The sequence below is a fragment of the Pseudogymnoascus destructans genome (assembly GCF_001641265.1).
Source record: "Pseudogymnoascus destructans isolate 20631-21 unplaced genomic scaffold scaffold_7, whole genome shotgun sequence".
NCBI lineage: Eukaryota > Fungi > Ascomycota > Leotiomycetes > Thelebolales > Thelebolaceae > Pseudogymnoascus > Pseudogymnoascus destructans.
The window spans coordinates 516,804-531,106 of NW_020167526.1; the positions used below are offsets into that span (position 1 = coordinate 516,804).

Genomic DNA, 14,303 nt, shown 5'->3' on the forward strand with positions numbered 1-14,303 from the left:
GATACATCAAGCAATGCCCCTATGGATAGAAATTACGGGTATAATTCCGCATCCGTTGCGTTTTTCAACGGTGCGGGGAAAGGATTAAAGTTGTTGCGCTGTTATGCTTGTTACGCCTCATTTGGCGTGTACAGGATTCAGTGGAATCTTGGTGTTTTGTCTGCAAATCCTTACCCTTTTGAAGGTGAGTGACGCCTAAGTACTGTACAACTGCAGCTTACTGTTAGTGTATGCCGCTCTATACAGTACTCTTCTTTGCTTTGTAGCCACAGAATGTAGTGAGCACTACTGGCATCCGGCTGACTGCCTTGTCCTTGTAATGGCGTACTGTGGGAGGCGTTATTTCGGGCTTACTCATTCCCTTGCCCTTTAACTCCTTGGAAATGTCAATTTACGAGATGATCATCTTGATCGTGGGCCGTCGGCTCTTCGCCTAATTGGCGACGATGAGGATGAAGGATTGCGGCCCCCGTACCTTGGCGCTCCCGCCAATTCAAGACAACATGGGCAAGCTCAACAATGATCCTCGCACGTGGACGAGATGCGGAGGGGGCCATGCTTACGATGTACAGCATGTCCACGGGTAGTACGTGTATAAGTAAAGTCGCTCTTGCTTTAATTTAATGTTACGCAATAGAGAGGGGTTGCTAAAATAAAGTCTCGGTCGTCAAGAACCAAATTGATTGACAGTTATCACCATGCTCATCTCGATACTTCATTTGGCCTCCGGCCTGTCACTCGCCACAGTCGCATTAGCAGCGCCGCAAAGCTGCGTACCAAAGCAGGACGACAGTGCAACGCGTGCCGCGGCTGTGAAGGAGGCCTTCGAATTCGCATGGGAAGGTTATTATAAGTATGCCTTCCCGCATGACGAACTCCGCCCAGTTACAAACGGATTTACGAATTCAAGGTACGTTCTTCTCCCTAAATCCTACTCTATATAGTTTAGTTTTTAACAATTTTTTAGAAATGGCTGGGGAGCAAGCGCAGCCGACGCCCTCAGTACGGCATTGGTTATGGAGATCCCCGAAATTGTGAATCAAATTGTGGATTACATCCCAACTGTGGATTTCACCAAAACTAATGACCAAGTCAGCCTGTTTGAGACGACGGTAAATAGCCTTCGCAGATTCAAGGAATTAGGACCCACGCTAACTGAATAGATTCGATACCTAGGGGGCATGATATCTGGATATGATCTCTTGAAAGGACCTTTGGCGAGTCTGATCCCTGATGTAAGGAGAGCAGCTGACCGACACCGAGCTACATCCCCACATGATCAAACGCCAACTGACTTTCAACAGAACAAGAATATTGAATCGCTCCTTGCCCAATCAAAGAATCTGGCAGACCAGATGAAGTTCGCATTTGATACGCCGTCTGGAGTGCCCGCGAATAACCTTAATCTCGAGGCGCAGGCCACCGATGGGGGTGATACCAATGGCATCGCCACCATTGGCACCCTGGTTCTGGAATGGACTCGATTGTCTGATCTGACTGGCGACGATGAATATGCCAAGCTTAGTCAGAAGGGGGAATCGCACCTCCTAGCCCCGAAGCCAGAGAATAATGTTCCATTCCCCGGCCTTATCGGAACGAACGTCAACCTTACCACTGGCGAATTCGTAGATGCTCGTGGGGGTTGGGGGGGTGGCGATGACTCTTTTTATGAGTACCTCATTAAGATGTACATTTATGATCCGTCCCGATTCAAGACGTATAAAGACCGGTAATATGACAGGTTCCTTGACTGCCTTTATCTAACAAATATAGCTGGATTCTTGCCGCCGATTCCACTATCAAGCACCTTACATCCCACCCGAAACCCAGACCAGACCTTACGTTCGTTGCTAACTACGACGGAGCCAACTTGCAAGAAAATTCAGGGCATCTAACCTGCTTTGATGGTGGCAATTTCCTTCTTGGCGGGTCTGTCTTAAAGAGGAAGGATTACATTGATTTCGGTCTATCTCTCGTGGACGGCTGCCGCGCGACCTACACAGCGACTAAAACCCATATTGGCCCCGAGGGATTCTCTTGGGATGCTAGCAAAGTCCCAACTAATCAAGCTGATTTCTTCAAAAAGAATGGCTTTTATATCACTTCCCCAGACTATGTCTTGCGCCCTGAGGTCATTGAAAGCTATTACTACGCATACCGGATTACTAGGGACCAAAAGTACCAAGAATGGGCATGGGATGCTTTTGTAGCGATTAATGCGACCACCCGAGTTGGCAGCGGCTTCAGTTCCATCTCTGATGTCAATGCCGAGGGTGGAGGCCAGAAGACAAACTTTCAGGAGAGTTTCCTGTTTGCAGAGGTCTTAAAATACACCTACCTGATTCATGCCAAGGTTTGTTACACCCTTCTCCATGAATTCATATACAACTCCCCCTTCCAACCCCCTTAACTATCATACCCTGCGATCATTTGGCATATTACTGTATTGCGCATAAAAGCTAATATAAACTGCAGGATAACGTCTGGCAAGTGGATGGCAAGGGAAATAACGCATTTGTTTTTAACACTGAAGCGCATCCTTTCCAGATCTACAAAGGCGCAAGCAAGTAAGGTTCGACATTGGGCAGCCTGCCTATAACTCGAAGGCACCATGCATAAATACAATACATATGCTTCTGGCAGGTCTTGAATCTACAGGGTATTCTTTCTCTCTCATACCATATAATTATGCCCTTTCCCGTCTGGTCTGTGATATTTTTCGTCCGTATGGTTTAATCCCAGGAAGAATGCGCTAGAAATGCCTCAATTGCCGATGCCTAGTCCCAGTACTCTCATCTGTATAAGTTACACTTATATTCGACTTCTCATATTTATCATCTGTTGGGCGCCAGGTTGAAACCAATCTAGGCTTAGTCTAACGCCGCCAAGACCCATAAATGTATGATAGTGACACACAACACTGGTGGTACGATGCTTGTCTGTGGAACTTCAATTATATCAAGATTCTTATAAATAAAACCCAAGGATGGTGCTGCGTACCGTCACATGACGAGCCTGTTGATCACTGATAATAGCGCCCTCTACTCTACAACCCCGCCTTAAATATATACAGTGCCAGCATCCAGCAATCAAGGTATCAGGCTCTAAGATCCTTCCTCTCACTGCATCGCACTCAAAAGCTACACTAACTCCCAATAGTATTCAAAATGGCAACCAAGGCCGTTGAATCACTCTCCTCCTCTCTCTCAACCACCACCATCTCCCCCGGCCGCCGTCCCTACACGGGGTCCTGCGGCTACACCAAATATCTCACCCTCCCACCGCCCATCATCTCCGCCAACCCACCCTCACCCTCCGCATCCGGAAATGCAACTGTTCGACCTGCCAGAAGATTTCGTACTAGGGTGTTCTAATCCCAACTTGTACGCGGATCTGTTCTGTACTTAAGTCGGTAGGGGGTCATTCTAATGGATGCGTAGGGCAGGGTCATTTGCATGCGATCCATTATAGGGATGAGCTCGCTCTAATTGTCCTAGTAATGGGATACACGTCCGCCTGATGGATGAGCCGAACGACTTTCTGCTTTTGGGTTCGCTGAACCCTACGGATGGGGGCTTGAGCGATTATACGTGCTTTAAGGGGGGTATTCACTGGTACTTCTGCAGCAAGTGTGGGGTTAGATGCTTTGCTTTCGCTGGCGAGGGAGTGGTCCGTGAGGTTGAGGTAGAAGGTGCAGAAGGTGTGGGCGGCGGCAGTGTGGCCAATAGTTTATCAGTTTATCAGTTTAACCAGTCCAGTCCAGTCCAGTTCAGTTCAGTCCAGTTCAGTCCAGTTTAAGGTTTCAACAGTTCAGTTCAGTTCAGTTTAGCAAAATTTATATCAGTTCAGTTCAGTCCAAACTATTAGTTCCAATCACGTGGGAAGTCAAGTGCTAGGCTTGTTGGGAATCGGAACGGGAGCTGAGGGATTCCGGGTTTTTGGCCTAGAAGTTTGGTAATCCGCACCGAGGGGCCAGCGTTCCATGGCCCTTAGCGGGGCAGGTGAAAACTCTGTACCCAGAACAGTGGGCATACGGAGGATTACGGTAATTACTGTAGGGCCCCAAAACGCCCATAAATAGTGAGTAGGCCATTAGAATAGTTAGAATCAATTGACCCGAATGCTGTAATCTATTGTCGAAGCCTTCTTGCCCATTGCGCAAAACCTGAAGGTCCGACTGACAAAACCGCCACACGATTTGTGCACGGTGACAATTTTTCGGTCCTTCCCCCAACAGGCTGCTCTCCACAGCTACATGGAAGCCTAGACAGTGACCACTGCTGCCTATCGTACCTACCAATCTTGTTCACTATTCTTTCGTCTGCTGCTATTCATTTTTCATACCTAGATTCCTTGGTTACAATTCAGTACTACAATATAAACCACTATGGCCTCCCAACAGTCTGATAGCCTGTCAATCATTGACAGCGGACAATCTAGAGCACCTTGTTCATCCTCTCTCTCAACTCCTACACAAAAACGCGATCGCAGATCAAAGATATGGGACTACAATGAAACCTCACGGGAGACACGTATTACCAACTCAAGTGGAAAGATGCTCTGGCGATGCAAGCTATGTCACAAAGAGTATCTGGAGTCTGGAGGCACTGCTAATATATCGAGTCATTTAATAAAGGCTCATAGCGTCGATATAATGTCTTCACAAGCCGCGAAAGTCCTCTCCCGGCAAACCAGCATTAAAGAAGCTATGGCCCGGGGCCAAGAGACTAGCTATAAACGCCGCCGCCTAGCTGAAGAGCCAGATACAGAGCATACGATGGATCCTGCAGTACTAGAGCACCTTTACGTGCGGTGGATAACTGCTTGTAGAGTTTCTTTTCGTATGGTTTCCCAAGGAATTTAGGGCGTTTCTTCATTACCTTAATCCAGAAGTGGATGTTTGGCTTCCTGATTCGCATATGTCAATACAAGCGTGGACGCTCCGTACGTATGAAAATGAGTGACTACGGATACAACAGAAGGTCCAATCAGCACTCTCCAAAGTCCACTTTACTGTAGATCTATGGTCCTCCCCTAATTCCCTAGCGATTCTTGGAATGATTGCGCATTATATCAGTGAAAATGGGGAGTTGACACATTCTGTACTTGCCTTAAAGGAGATAGAGGGAAAACATTCAGGTTAGTACTTTGAAATGGTCTAATCGTTGTTTAACTAAGAATGAGTTTAGGAGAGAATCAAGCGCAGATCATTATGCAGGTCATTAATGACTATGGGATTGCTTCAAAGGTTGGATACTTTGTAATGGACAATGCAGACAATATGATACAATGACGGTGTCTTTATCTGAGAGTCTGTATAAATCATTCTCATGTTTTAGACTTTAGTTAACTCATTTTACAGTGCTCTTGGATCAGTACAAAATCTACTACAACCTACTTTCTCACAGGCTTCGGTGCAATGGCCACATCATCAATCTGGCAGCCCAAGCCTTTCTCTTTCAAACTGAGGATGAAGCTCTTGCAGAAGAGAACAATACAAAGCTATTGTCGCTCCCCACAGAAGCTGAAATGGCACGGTGGAGAAAGAAAGGGCCACTTGGCAGGCTACATAACATTGTAGTTCATATACAAAGGAGCCCGCAACGGATCGCTAGATTTCAAGAGCTTAGTGGAGGCCGTAACCTTGCACGGGACAACTCGACATGGTGGAACTCTTGGTACAGAATGATCAGCACTGCTATAATTCTCAAAACGCCTGTCAATCTCTATTGTCATCAATAGAGAACGACCGCGACTTATTGTCAGAGCAGGACTGGATTGAGCTTCAAAAGCTTCAGGACTTTCTCCTGACTTTTCACCATGCCACACTTTCTACAGAAGCTTGTGGTGACACAATCGATAAAGTACTGCTATCAATGGACTTTCTGCTTGAGCAGTTTGAAGACGCTAAGCGAGTATATGCTGAGGATTCTTTTATGAGTCCTTGCTGCAACTCAGGGTGGGCCAAGTTGGATAAGTACTACACCCTCACTGACAGATCTCCTGTTTATATTGCAGACTTAGTATTATGTCCACAATGGAAATGGGATTATATTGAAAGTAGCTGGCTGAAGGAATGGCATGCCGATTGTAAGGCAAAGATGCAGGAGTTCTGGGAGTCAGATTACAAGTTGACTGCGGTTTCAGTGCCTACGCAAGCATCCCAGGCAACAGAGTCAGCAAATTCTGGGGTCTCTAATGCCTTTACATAATATATTCAGCGGAAGCAACAAACCAGCCTCGAAAGCGATGAATATGCAAAGTATTTACAAGCCCCAACACTTCCAGAAGTCAGGGACCCACGGTCTTGGTGGTTGGAACCAACACAATGACTAACCTACCCAAACCTTAGCCACATGGCCTTGGATATGTTGTCGATTCCGGCAATGTCAGCAGAGCCGGAGCGTCTCTTTTCAGCCTGTAAAATCACTCTTACTGACCGCAGGAATCAGCTAGGCATCGAGTCTATTCAGGCGATTGAGTGTTGCAAGTCGTGGTTGTGCCGGGGGAGCATACCATATGTGGATGATCTTGAAGTGCCTTCTGACCTGTTGGTCATTGATAGATCAGTTCTACTTCAGCCATACTAGTCTAGCTGTATCCGGCAGATCATGGGCTGCAATTTGAACTAGTTTTAAGTTATTTGAGGTGTTGACTATTGAGTTATTGCATGTTGAAGTTATTGGTGTTTACCATATGGAATCACGTGTACAAACTATTAGTTTATCAGTTTACCAGTTCGTTTATCAGTCCGTTCAAGCCAAATGTTATCAGTTCAGTTTGAGACCTCGACAGTTCAGTTTGAGACCTCGACAGTTCAGTTCAGTTCAGTTTGACCCTCTAAGCTAAACTGAACTGAACTGTTTGGACTATTGGCCACACTGGGCGGCGGACCCTGAGAAATGGGGGAAGGGCAAGGTTGCATACTTGAGTGTTAATGCCGCGACGTTGGATAATAACCAGGAGAGGTTAGATCTTACCGAGTGGACTGAGAAGGGATGGATTTCTTATATAGATTGGAAAAAAAACGCTGATGAGGCACGTATCGGAAAACCGCATGAGGGTGGAATGTATTAGGCTCTATTGTGTGCTACATTAATAAACTCTGAATTATGATATTTCTTAAAGTCCCTCTTTGGGCTTTTGGGCACTACGAGCATGAGATATTCGTTAAACCGCCACTTATGCCTAAGTTCCGGACTAGTGCTCGTGATATCTAACCTTTAGAACATAGTTTATAGTAATGAAGAAACGGCTCTTTGGCACTGTCCCGTAAAAGAGAAAGAAAGGCCCTGATCTTTTAGTTATAGACTACAGTTCCTGCTAATGAAGAAATGTTTCGCAGCACTGTTCTCTTTAAAGGAAAGAAAGGGCTGCTAATGTCTAAGTTCTAGAGTAGGGATTCTTTTAATGAAAAAACGGCTTCTCGGTGCTATCCTTCCGAAGAGAAAGAAAGGCCCCTAACGTCAAAGTTGCAGACTAGAGTTGCCCTCGATTAATAAATGGGTTCTAAACACCAACCTCGAACTACATAAGAACCAAGCTTGTGGCAAAGGACACGGGCGTAGAGCACTGAAATTAAACGCATGGCACCGATATTATCTAACATTCACGGCCTCTTCGGGACTATTACGCACTGTTCTTACGTCGGAATTTCAAATGACTTGTTTGGGGGGATAAATTGTAAAATTAAAATCTAATATCTTAGAATACCCATCTCCATCCCCAAAGAATTAAAAATCAACGAATTGATTGGCCTCCCCCGGATGTAGAATATCGTCATCAGACCCTCTTCAGAGCGGTTCCATCGCTGATTTTTTCTCCTTCTTCCATGACGCGACAGACACCAAGCTCCACTGCCTCTTCCCAGTTGCTTGCAATCTTACCCACTGCTAGTTTCAAGCCACCAAGAGCCATCTTCGCTTTCTCAGTCCTCATAAGCCTTCCTGCCTTGGCTGCTAGATCATTGACAAATGGGCTCTTGGAGTAATCGCGATCCAGGTGCCTCACATCCAGAGAAACAACAACTCTGGTCTTCCCTTCCAACTTCACAACGATGTTAATCACTCTGCAACGAAGTCGCTCCAACAGTTTGATTACTCGTGACCCCTCTGTAAAGAAATTGGCAAACGTCATCGGATCTTCAGCCTCTGCGGCGGTTGGATCTTTTGACAGAGCCCTTAGCGCAAAAGCAAGAGTGATAGAGTCCAAAGCCACGTCGCTTGCGATCAAAGTCTGAATGGAGTTGGCAGTGTCTTGCATCCACACCAAGCTCGAAGTCTCCTTGGTGTGCTCGATCACCACATTTCGGAACAGGTAGACGTATGCTGGGTATAAGCATTGATCGAACCTCGAGATGGCTCTGTTGTCTCGCACAAGTGCATGGAAAGTATTGCGCTGATACAGGAAGTTGGTGGCCTCTTCGTTTATCTTTTTGCAGACTCGCAGAATTCCCAGGTCAAGTCCCGCGTTTCTTTGTACGTCGCACCAGTCGGGATAGAGAATGATGGGTGCGTTGCTGATAAGAAGATGGCCATAGACAATTTCTCGGAGCTCCATTGGAAGATTTGACAGAAGAGGATATGCAGGTTTCTCCACCGGTGCTAGATTGGATTTTGCTTCCCGCTTCAACCTTGCACTCTCTTTTCTGGCCTTCAGGCCTTGATAGCACCTTGGTTTGGAGATTGCGAAGGTAGGCCCAGAGTTCAATACTCCCCATGTCAGATGACAAGTTGAATCTTTGGCAAAGCTCGTGCTGTAGTCTGGTGGGTTCATTGGTTCTTCCCCTGCTCTTTCGGACATCGACAGCACATCTTCCCTGCAGAGTAGGCGTTTCTGGTAGGCTTTACGACTTCTGAAAGGCTGTTCCGCTTCAGAGGTATTGGATTCAGTCGCCATTTTTGGCAGCAAGTGAAAAGAAAAGAGGAAGAGGTAATATGAGACTAAGGAGTGATGGATTGTAGCTCTTTTTGGCAGACAAGTCTAGATGTAAACGCTAGTGCCAGTGAGGATGAGCTGATCCGGAAATGAAATGAGGTCAGCTCGAGGAATTGGCGGCGTCTAATCTTAGAATTGTGGTATCTTTGTTGGTGTCAAGTGCCTACGGGTGAGGTTAGAATTGGGACGGAAAAACGGGATGTTGAGAACTTGCCTTGGATTCTAGACAATTGGGAGTGGAAACGAGAAAGAAAGACGGAAGGTCACGGCAAACATGGAAGGCTGAAGCTGGCAGATATCGAAGGTTGAGGGTTCAGGGTGGTACGAAGAGGTATCGTAATTTGTGGGGAAGAAAAAAAAAAAGAAACAGAGAAAGAAGGAAAGGTGGGTGGCCGCGACATGCTAAGAGGCTCGAGGTTTGGTTGAAGTTTGAGGTTAGAGGGCGGAGGAGGGTGAAGATCGAAAGGTGAATGGCGATGGAAAGAACAAACAAGATATAATTTGAATGTTGTGAGAAAGATAAGGATAAGGGGAGAAGGCTAAGCGAAGGGGGTTTCAGGAGATCAATAATAGACGAAATGGAAACAGTGACTTGGCAAGCCATAATTGGTACTGAGTTACTAGCGTGGAGCAACGAGGAGCGGAGACTTTGGTGTATATATAGCTAGCCACTTGGTATAGTGACTGGTAATAGAGTCGAAGGTGGGTTACTGGGTTTCTGGCGTGGCTTTAGATAGTGAATATGAATAATTAAATAAATATATAGGAAGCTCCGACCTCATACGAATCACACAGGTGCAGCACAGAGGTGAGGTAACAATTGTTTTCTTTCAGCAACGAACGATAACTATGCAGATAAAACGAATACTTTATCCCAAACAGATCAGCCCATTTATATTGCCCATATTACATCCAGCCTGTGGTGCTTCACTGCTTTGATTATCTTCAGCTGTATACAGTTCGGTATAATATAGTCAACAGTTATCACATTTGATCTTGGTGGTCGAGGTGACCAATCGCAGCAAACGCCCCATAGAAGTGATGACTAAGCGCCACGTTGAAAATGGCCCGCGAGGCTTCAGCCTTTTGGGCCCAAAAGCTTCAGTACTGCTCTAAATAGGCGACGTCGGAAACTGGTCAACGCGCCAAAACGAATACCTTCACCAAACAAATGGCAAAACGATACGCAGTAGACTCCTTGGAGGACATTGCTGGGACAGACTCTCCAGCATCGAAGAAGTACCGGAGCGACAATCACCCGGGATTCCAGAATGGCGGCATCCCATCAAGGACGATGGTACAGGAGGGCCTCGAAACGAGCGAGCGGATCGAGGAGGAAGGCGCCCCAGGCGACTTTAATGATATCGTGTCAGATGAAGAGCAGGTAGATACGAGGGTCTATCGGCAGGAAGCACCCATTGAAGGGTACGACGACCTATATCTCGACACAATCGACCGGCACGTCCTGGACTTCGATTTCGAGAAACTCTGCTCTGTAACGCTATCCAATATCAACGTCTATGCATGTCTTGTCTGCGGGCGATACTATCAAGGACGTGGACCTAAATCGCATGCGTATTTCCATTCTCTCGACGTCGATCATCATGTGTATATCAATATGCAGACGCAGAAGATTTATGTTCTCCCAGAAGGCTACGAAGTCAAGAACAAATCCCTTGACGATATCAAGTTCGTTTCGGATCCGAGGTATACAAAGCAAGAGGTCATGGGTTTGGATCACGCCCCGAAGGAAGCCTGGGCGCTCAACGGAAAGCAGTATACACCAGGATTCGTGGGCATGAACAACATCAAAGACAATGACTACTTCAATGTTGTCATACAAGCACTTTCTCACGTCCCACCACTACGGAATTACTTTATGCTTGATGACTTTTCCACAAAGCCAGAGCTAGCGAAGCGGCTATCGATTCTGGTGCGCAAAATCTGGAACCCGAGAGCCTTCAAGGCACACGTCTCACCCCACGAATTGCTGCAAGAAGTATCACTGAGATCGAATAAGAAATTCTCACTCACGCAGCAAGCAGACCCCGTCGACTTCCTATCTTGGTTCCTCAATAACCTCCACGTCGCGCTCGGCGGCTCCAAAACAAAACCCGGAAGCAGCATCATGCAACAAATATTCCAAGGCAAGCTGAAAATCGAGTCCCAAGCCATCACCGCAAAGGCCGACGCCGGCGACCGCCTACGCTTCGAAGAAGCTGCCGAGGTAAAGGCTGATGTCAGCCGCTTCCTCTTCCTTACCCTAGATCTCCCCGCCGCGCCCCTTTTCCAGGACGAGCTCGAGCGCAATATCATCCCACAAGTTCCGCTCACATCCATTCTATCGAAGTACGATGGCTTGAAGGCGCAAGAACAGCTTAATCACCGCAGGCGGTACCGTTTACTTCACCCACTCCCGCCGTACCTGCTTTTCCACATCAAGCGCTTCAGTCAGAATAAGTTCGTCTCAGAGCGAAACCCTACCATCGTCACATTCGATGCGCGGAACTTGAATATGGGCCCGTACGTGGAGCCGAACCCAAAGTACGCGCCGCCTGGTGAACCGATCTGGTATGATCTCGTGGCGAACGTGATTCATGAGGCGGTGAGGGGGAGGGAGGATAGTGTGGAGGGGGAGGCGGAGAGGAGGGCTTGGAAGGTGCAGTTGAGGAGGAAGGAGGATTGGGTGCAGATTCAGGATTTGTTTGTGGAGCAGACGCAGAGGGAGTTGCTGTACCTTGGGGAGAGTTACTTGCAGATTTGGGAGAAGAGGAGAGGCTGATGAGTGGGTTGGATGGTGGGGAGGTAGAGGGAGGGAGAGGCACCCTTCGATCTTGTTGTAGAACTGTAATTAATTGTATGCTGGGCTGGTAATTAGCGTTAAAATCTATGAAGTGTATTTCTATAATATATATTGAGATGCCAACATGCTCGAAGTTTTTTGTAAATTATATATTGCTCTCGAATTATATATTGCTCTCGTTGAGAAATTTTAGTTATTGCTATAAAAAATCGATGTAATATAAATGCTGATTTAGAGGTTTATGAAATAGCTGGCGGGCTTACAGGAGCAAAGGAGCTATCATGGCAATGGTATGTTGAAACTTGAACTACTGGGAAGACACAACTCAATATCTCATAGAAACCATGAATTGTAACATTATAATGCCATTCTGCGCTCAACTGAGCTGCGATTTCGCTTGCTATGCCAATCCATCTCCCTCCCACCAAGCATGCATAACTATATACAACACCACCTCCACCTACGATATCTAGGATTCCCTAGCTACCTCAAACACCATAGCCCCGTTTTTCCCGGCCACCTTTGCCCACCTCCCCATCCTGTGCTCTTTCCCGATCGCCACAACAATGCACGCCCCATCCTTCCCTCTATCCCCGCGCTCAAAGACGGAGATGTCATTGATGACGCCGCTAACCACTGGCTCCGGGTTCTTCTTCTGGTATGAAATAGTAACAGCAGTCTGCTCCACCGCTTCAGCCTCAGCAGACGAATCCTCCATCGAAACATCCTCCGTAGTAGCAGCAAGAGGAGCCTTAACCGCACCGTGCGGCAAACCCGCAGCCCCTACCACCCCCAAAGCCTCAATCCTCTTCCTATCATCACTAACCTTCCACGCCCTCAACTGCCCATCCCAACTCCCCGACAAAATCACATCCGAATACGGAATCGTCGCAAGCGCCGTAATCCATCTCGGCTGCGGCTGCGGCGCCTTCGACGGATCAGGGTTAACCTCCGCAGACGTCTCATCCAGCGCCAACGCCGGGTCGAAGCCGTGGGCAAGGGAGACGGTGTGGATGGGCTTCTTCTTGTGGATGACCCATAGCGAGATCGAACCGTTATCCGAGCCAGTGACAAACATCTCCTCGTCAATCATCGCAATGCGGTCCATGCTCCCCTCCATTGCCTTGGGCGTAGAGGAACCACGGGCTCTCTTCCCGTCTCCGCCACCGCCGCCGCGGAAAACGAGCTGGGTCTCTTCAACCACCTTCCACAGCCTCGCTGTGCGGTCTCGCGCACCGACGCTGATGCACCGCTCTTGCGCTAGGGAGGCAACATCGACGACCTCGTCCTGGTGACCGAACAGCGTCTCGATGTAGGCCAGCTCGTCCAGAGACCAGATCTTGATCGTCCGATCGCTAGAAGCAGAGTACAGCTGGTTCGTGCCGCGACGGAACGTGAGTCCCGTGACGGAATCACGGTGCTGGGAAAACACACGTAGAGGCTCGAGGGTCGCAGCGTCCCAAATCACGATGCGCCTATCGCGACCACCCGTAGCGACAAACTTGCCGTCCTGGGAAGCGGCGACGCATAGGATGGCGGCGACGTGGCCCTTATAGGCGTTGTTCTTGGCCTCGTTCTTGTTTCCCTTTGCGATTGCGATGCGCTCGGGCCTTCGTTTGGGGGGTGGTGGGGGCTTCTTTGATTTCTTCTTGCCGTCTTTGGGGAGCCATTGGTTGTCGGGGAGGTCTTGGAGCTTCCACTTGATGAGGGAGATGTCTTTGGATACCGTGTAGGCGTAGGGATGACAGGTGGCTATCGAGGTTACGGTCTCGGTGTTGCTGCGGAAGAGGGTGTGGGATGCGGCAGAGAATGATAATTGCTTCGCCAGGCTGCGGTATATCCTGCCTTTGGTCTCGGCGACGTCTTCTTGTAACCTCTCTGCGATCAGGTCCCGGTCAATCTCTTCTGCGTCGAAGCCAACTTCATCCACCTCCTCTCTGATGTTCTCTAGGTATCGTTCTGCAAGTCGTAATCTCCTCTCGGCCGCTGTCTCTTCCTCGCCTCCAGACCCGGAGTCGCTCGACACCTCATCTAAGTCGACGCCATTGTCTCTAGGCCCGTCGTCGCTTTCCGAGTCGCTGCCCGATATCGACTCATCTCGCTGCTGTTTCCTCTGTTTTGGGGCAGAAGTCTCTTTCCTCGCACCAGACCCTGCGACTCTTTTCTTCGGGGCTTCTGAGCTTGAGGGTCTCTTGCGCTTCTTCTGCGCCGCGGGAACTGTGAAAAACGAAGACATGTCGTAATTTGTCTGGGTCAAAATTCAAAGTTTCCCATAACCATATTTCGTTACCCAGCGTACAAAATAAATTCTTCGCCCCAAGAGTTTCTTGCCAGAAAGGCGGTCAAGGAAAGTTTGGCAGGAGGCCAGGCAAGTCAGGCAGAATCCGACGCGTCAGGTTAAGCTAATCCGCTAGAGCTATCCGCTGTGATTGAGAGAGCTCAGGACTGACGCTGGAGCCTCATCAGCCATCAATCACCGCTTTACGTCCACGAAGATACCCCGAGCGACGACGTGCATAGCTTTACTCCTCAGCTATACTCATCACCATTTCATCAGTGATTT

The 14,303-nt window shown here is 48.1% G+C and overlaps 6 protein-coding genes across 6 annotated transcripts; 4 read left to right on the top strand and 2 right to left on the bottom strand.

Annotated features, from left to right (window-relative positions):
* Positions 1-240: 240 nt before the first annotated feature.
* On the top strand, positions 241-2,926 carry MNS1B (maturation of Asn-linked oligosaccharides protein). The gene is made up of 6 exons (XM_024466543.1): positions 241-910; positions 968-1,112; positions 1,164-1,235; positions 1,305-1,729; positions 1,774-2,353; positions 2,476-2,926. Exons 1-6 carry the CDS (start codon positions 699-701, stop codon positions 2,569-2,571), a joined length of 1,530 nt encoding a protein of 509 aa, XP_024325403.1. The 5' UTR covers positions 241-698; the 3' UTR covers positions 2,572-2,926.
* Positions 2,927-3,167: 241 nt separating this feature from the next.
* Positions 3,168-3,520, top strand: VC83_02891 (uncharacterized protein; the record flags this gene model as incomplete). Its single annotated transcript, XM_024466544.1, has 2 exons — positions 3,168-3,357; positions 3,441-3,520. The coding sequence occupies 2 exons, from the start codon at positions 3,168-3,170 to the stop codon at positions 3,518-3,520; spliced, it is 270 nt and encodes an 89-aa protein (XP_024325404.1).
* Positions 3,521-5,663: 2,143 nt separating this feature from the next.
* PLC1_2 (Phospholipase C) lies at positions 5,664-6,212 on the top strand (the record flags this gene model as incomplete). Its single annotated transcript, XM_024466545.1, has 1 exon — positions 5,664-6,212. The coding sequence occupies one exon, from the start codon at positions 5,664-5,666 to the stop codon at positions 6,210-6,212; it is 549 nt and encodes a 182-aa protein (XP_024325405.1).
* Positions 6,213-7,782: 1,570 nt separating this feature from the next.
* VC83_02893 (uncharacterized protein) lies at positions 7,783-8,898 on the bottom strand (the record flags this gene model as incomplete). Its single annotated transcript, XM_024466546.1, has 1 exon — positions 7,783-8,898. One exon carries the CDS (start codon positions 8,896-8,898, stop codon positions 7,783-7,785), a length of 1,116 nt encoding a protein of 371 aa, XP_024325406.1.
* A 1,160-nt stretch (positions 8,899-10,058) lies between these two features.
* VC83_02894 (uncharacterized protein) lies at positions 10,059-11,832 on the top strand. The gene has a single exon (XM_024466547.1). The coding sequence runs from the start codon at positions 10,109-10,111 to the stop codon at positions 11,717-11,719; it is 1,611 nt and encodes a 536-aa protein (XP_024325399.1). The 5' UTR covers positions 10,059-10,108; the 3' UTR covers positions 11,720-11,832.
* Positions 11,833-12,209: 377 nt separating this feature from the next.
* On the bottom strand, positions 12,210-13,976 carry RRP9 (pre-rRNA processing protein; the record flags this gene model as incomplete). Its single annotated transcript, XM_024466548.1, has 1 exon — positions 12,210-13,976. One exon carries the CDS (start codon positions 13,974-13,976, stop codon positions 12,210-12,212), a length of 1,767 nt encoding a protein of 588 aa, XP_024325400.1.
* Positions 13,977-14,303: the final 327 nt, after the last annotated feature.

Coding starts and splice junctions, on each gene's coding strand:
- MNS1B (XM_024466543.1), top strand. CDS start 699: ATGCTCATCTCGATACTTCATTTGGCCTCCGGCCTGTCACTCGCCACA. Junction 1,730..1,773: donor TTCAAGACGTATAAAGACCG/GTAATATGACAG, acceptor TAACAAATATAG/CTGGATTCTTGCCGCCGATT. Junction 2,354..2,475: donor CCTACCTGATTCATGCCAAG/GTTTGTTACACC, acceptor TATAAACTGCAG/GATAACGTCTGGCAAGTGGA.
- VC83_02894 (XM_024466547.1), top strand. CDS start 10,109: ATGGCAAAACGATACGCAGTAGACTCCTTGGAGGACATTGCTGGGACA.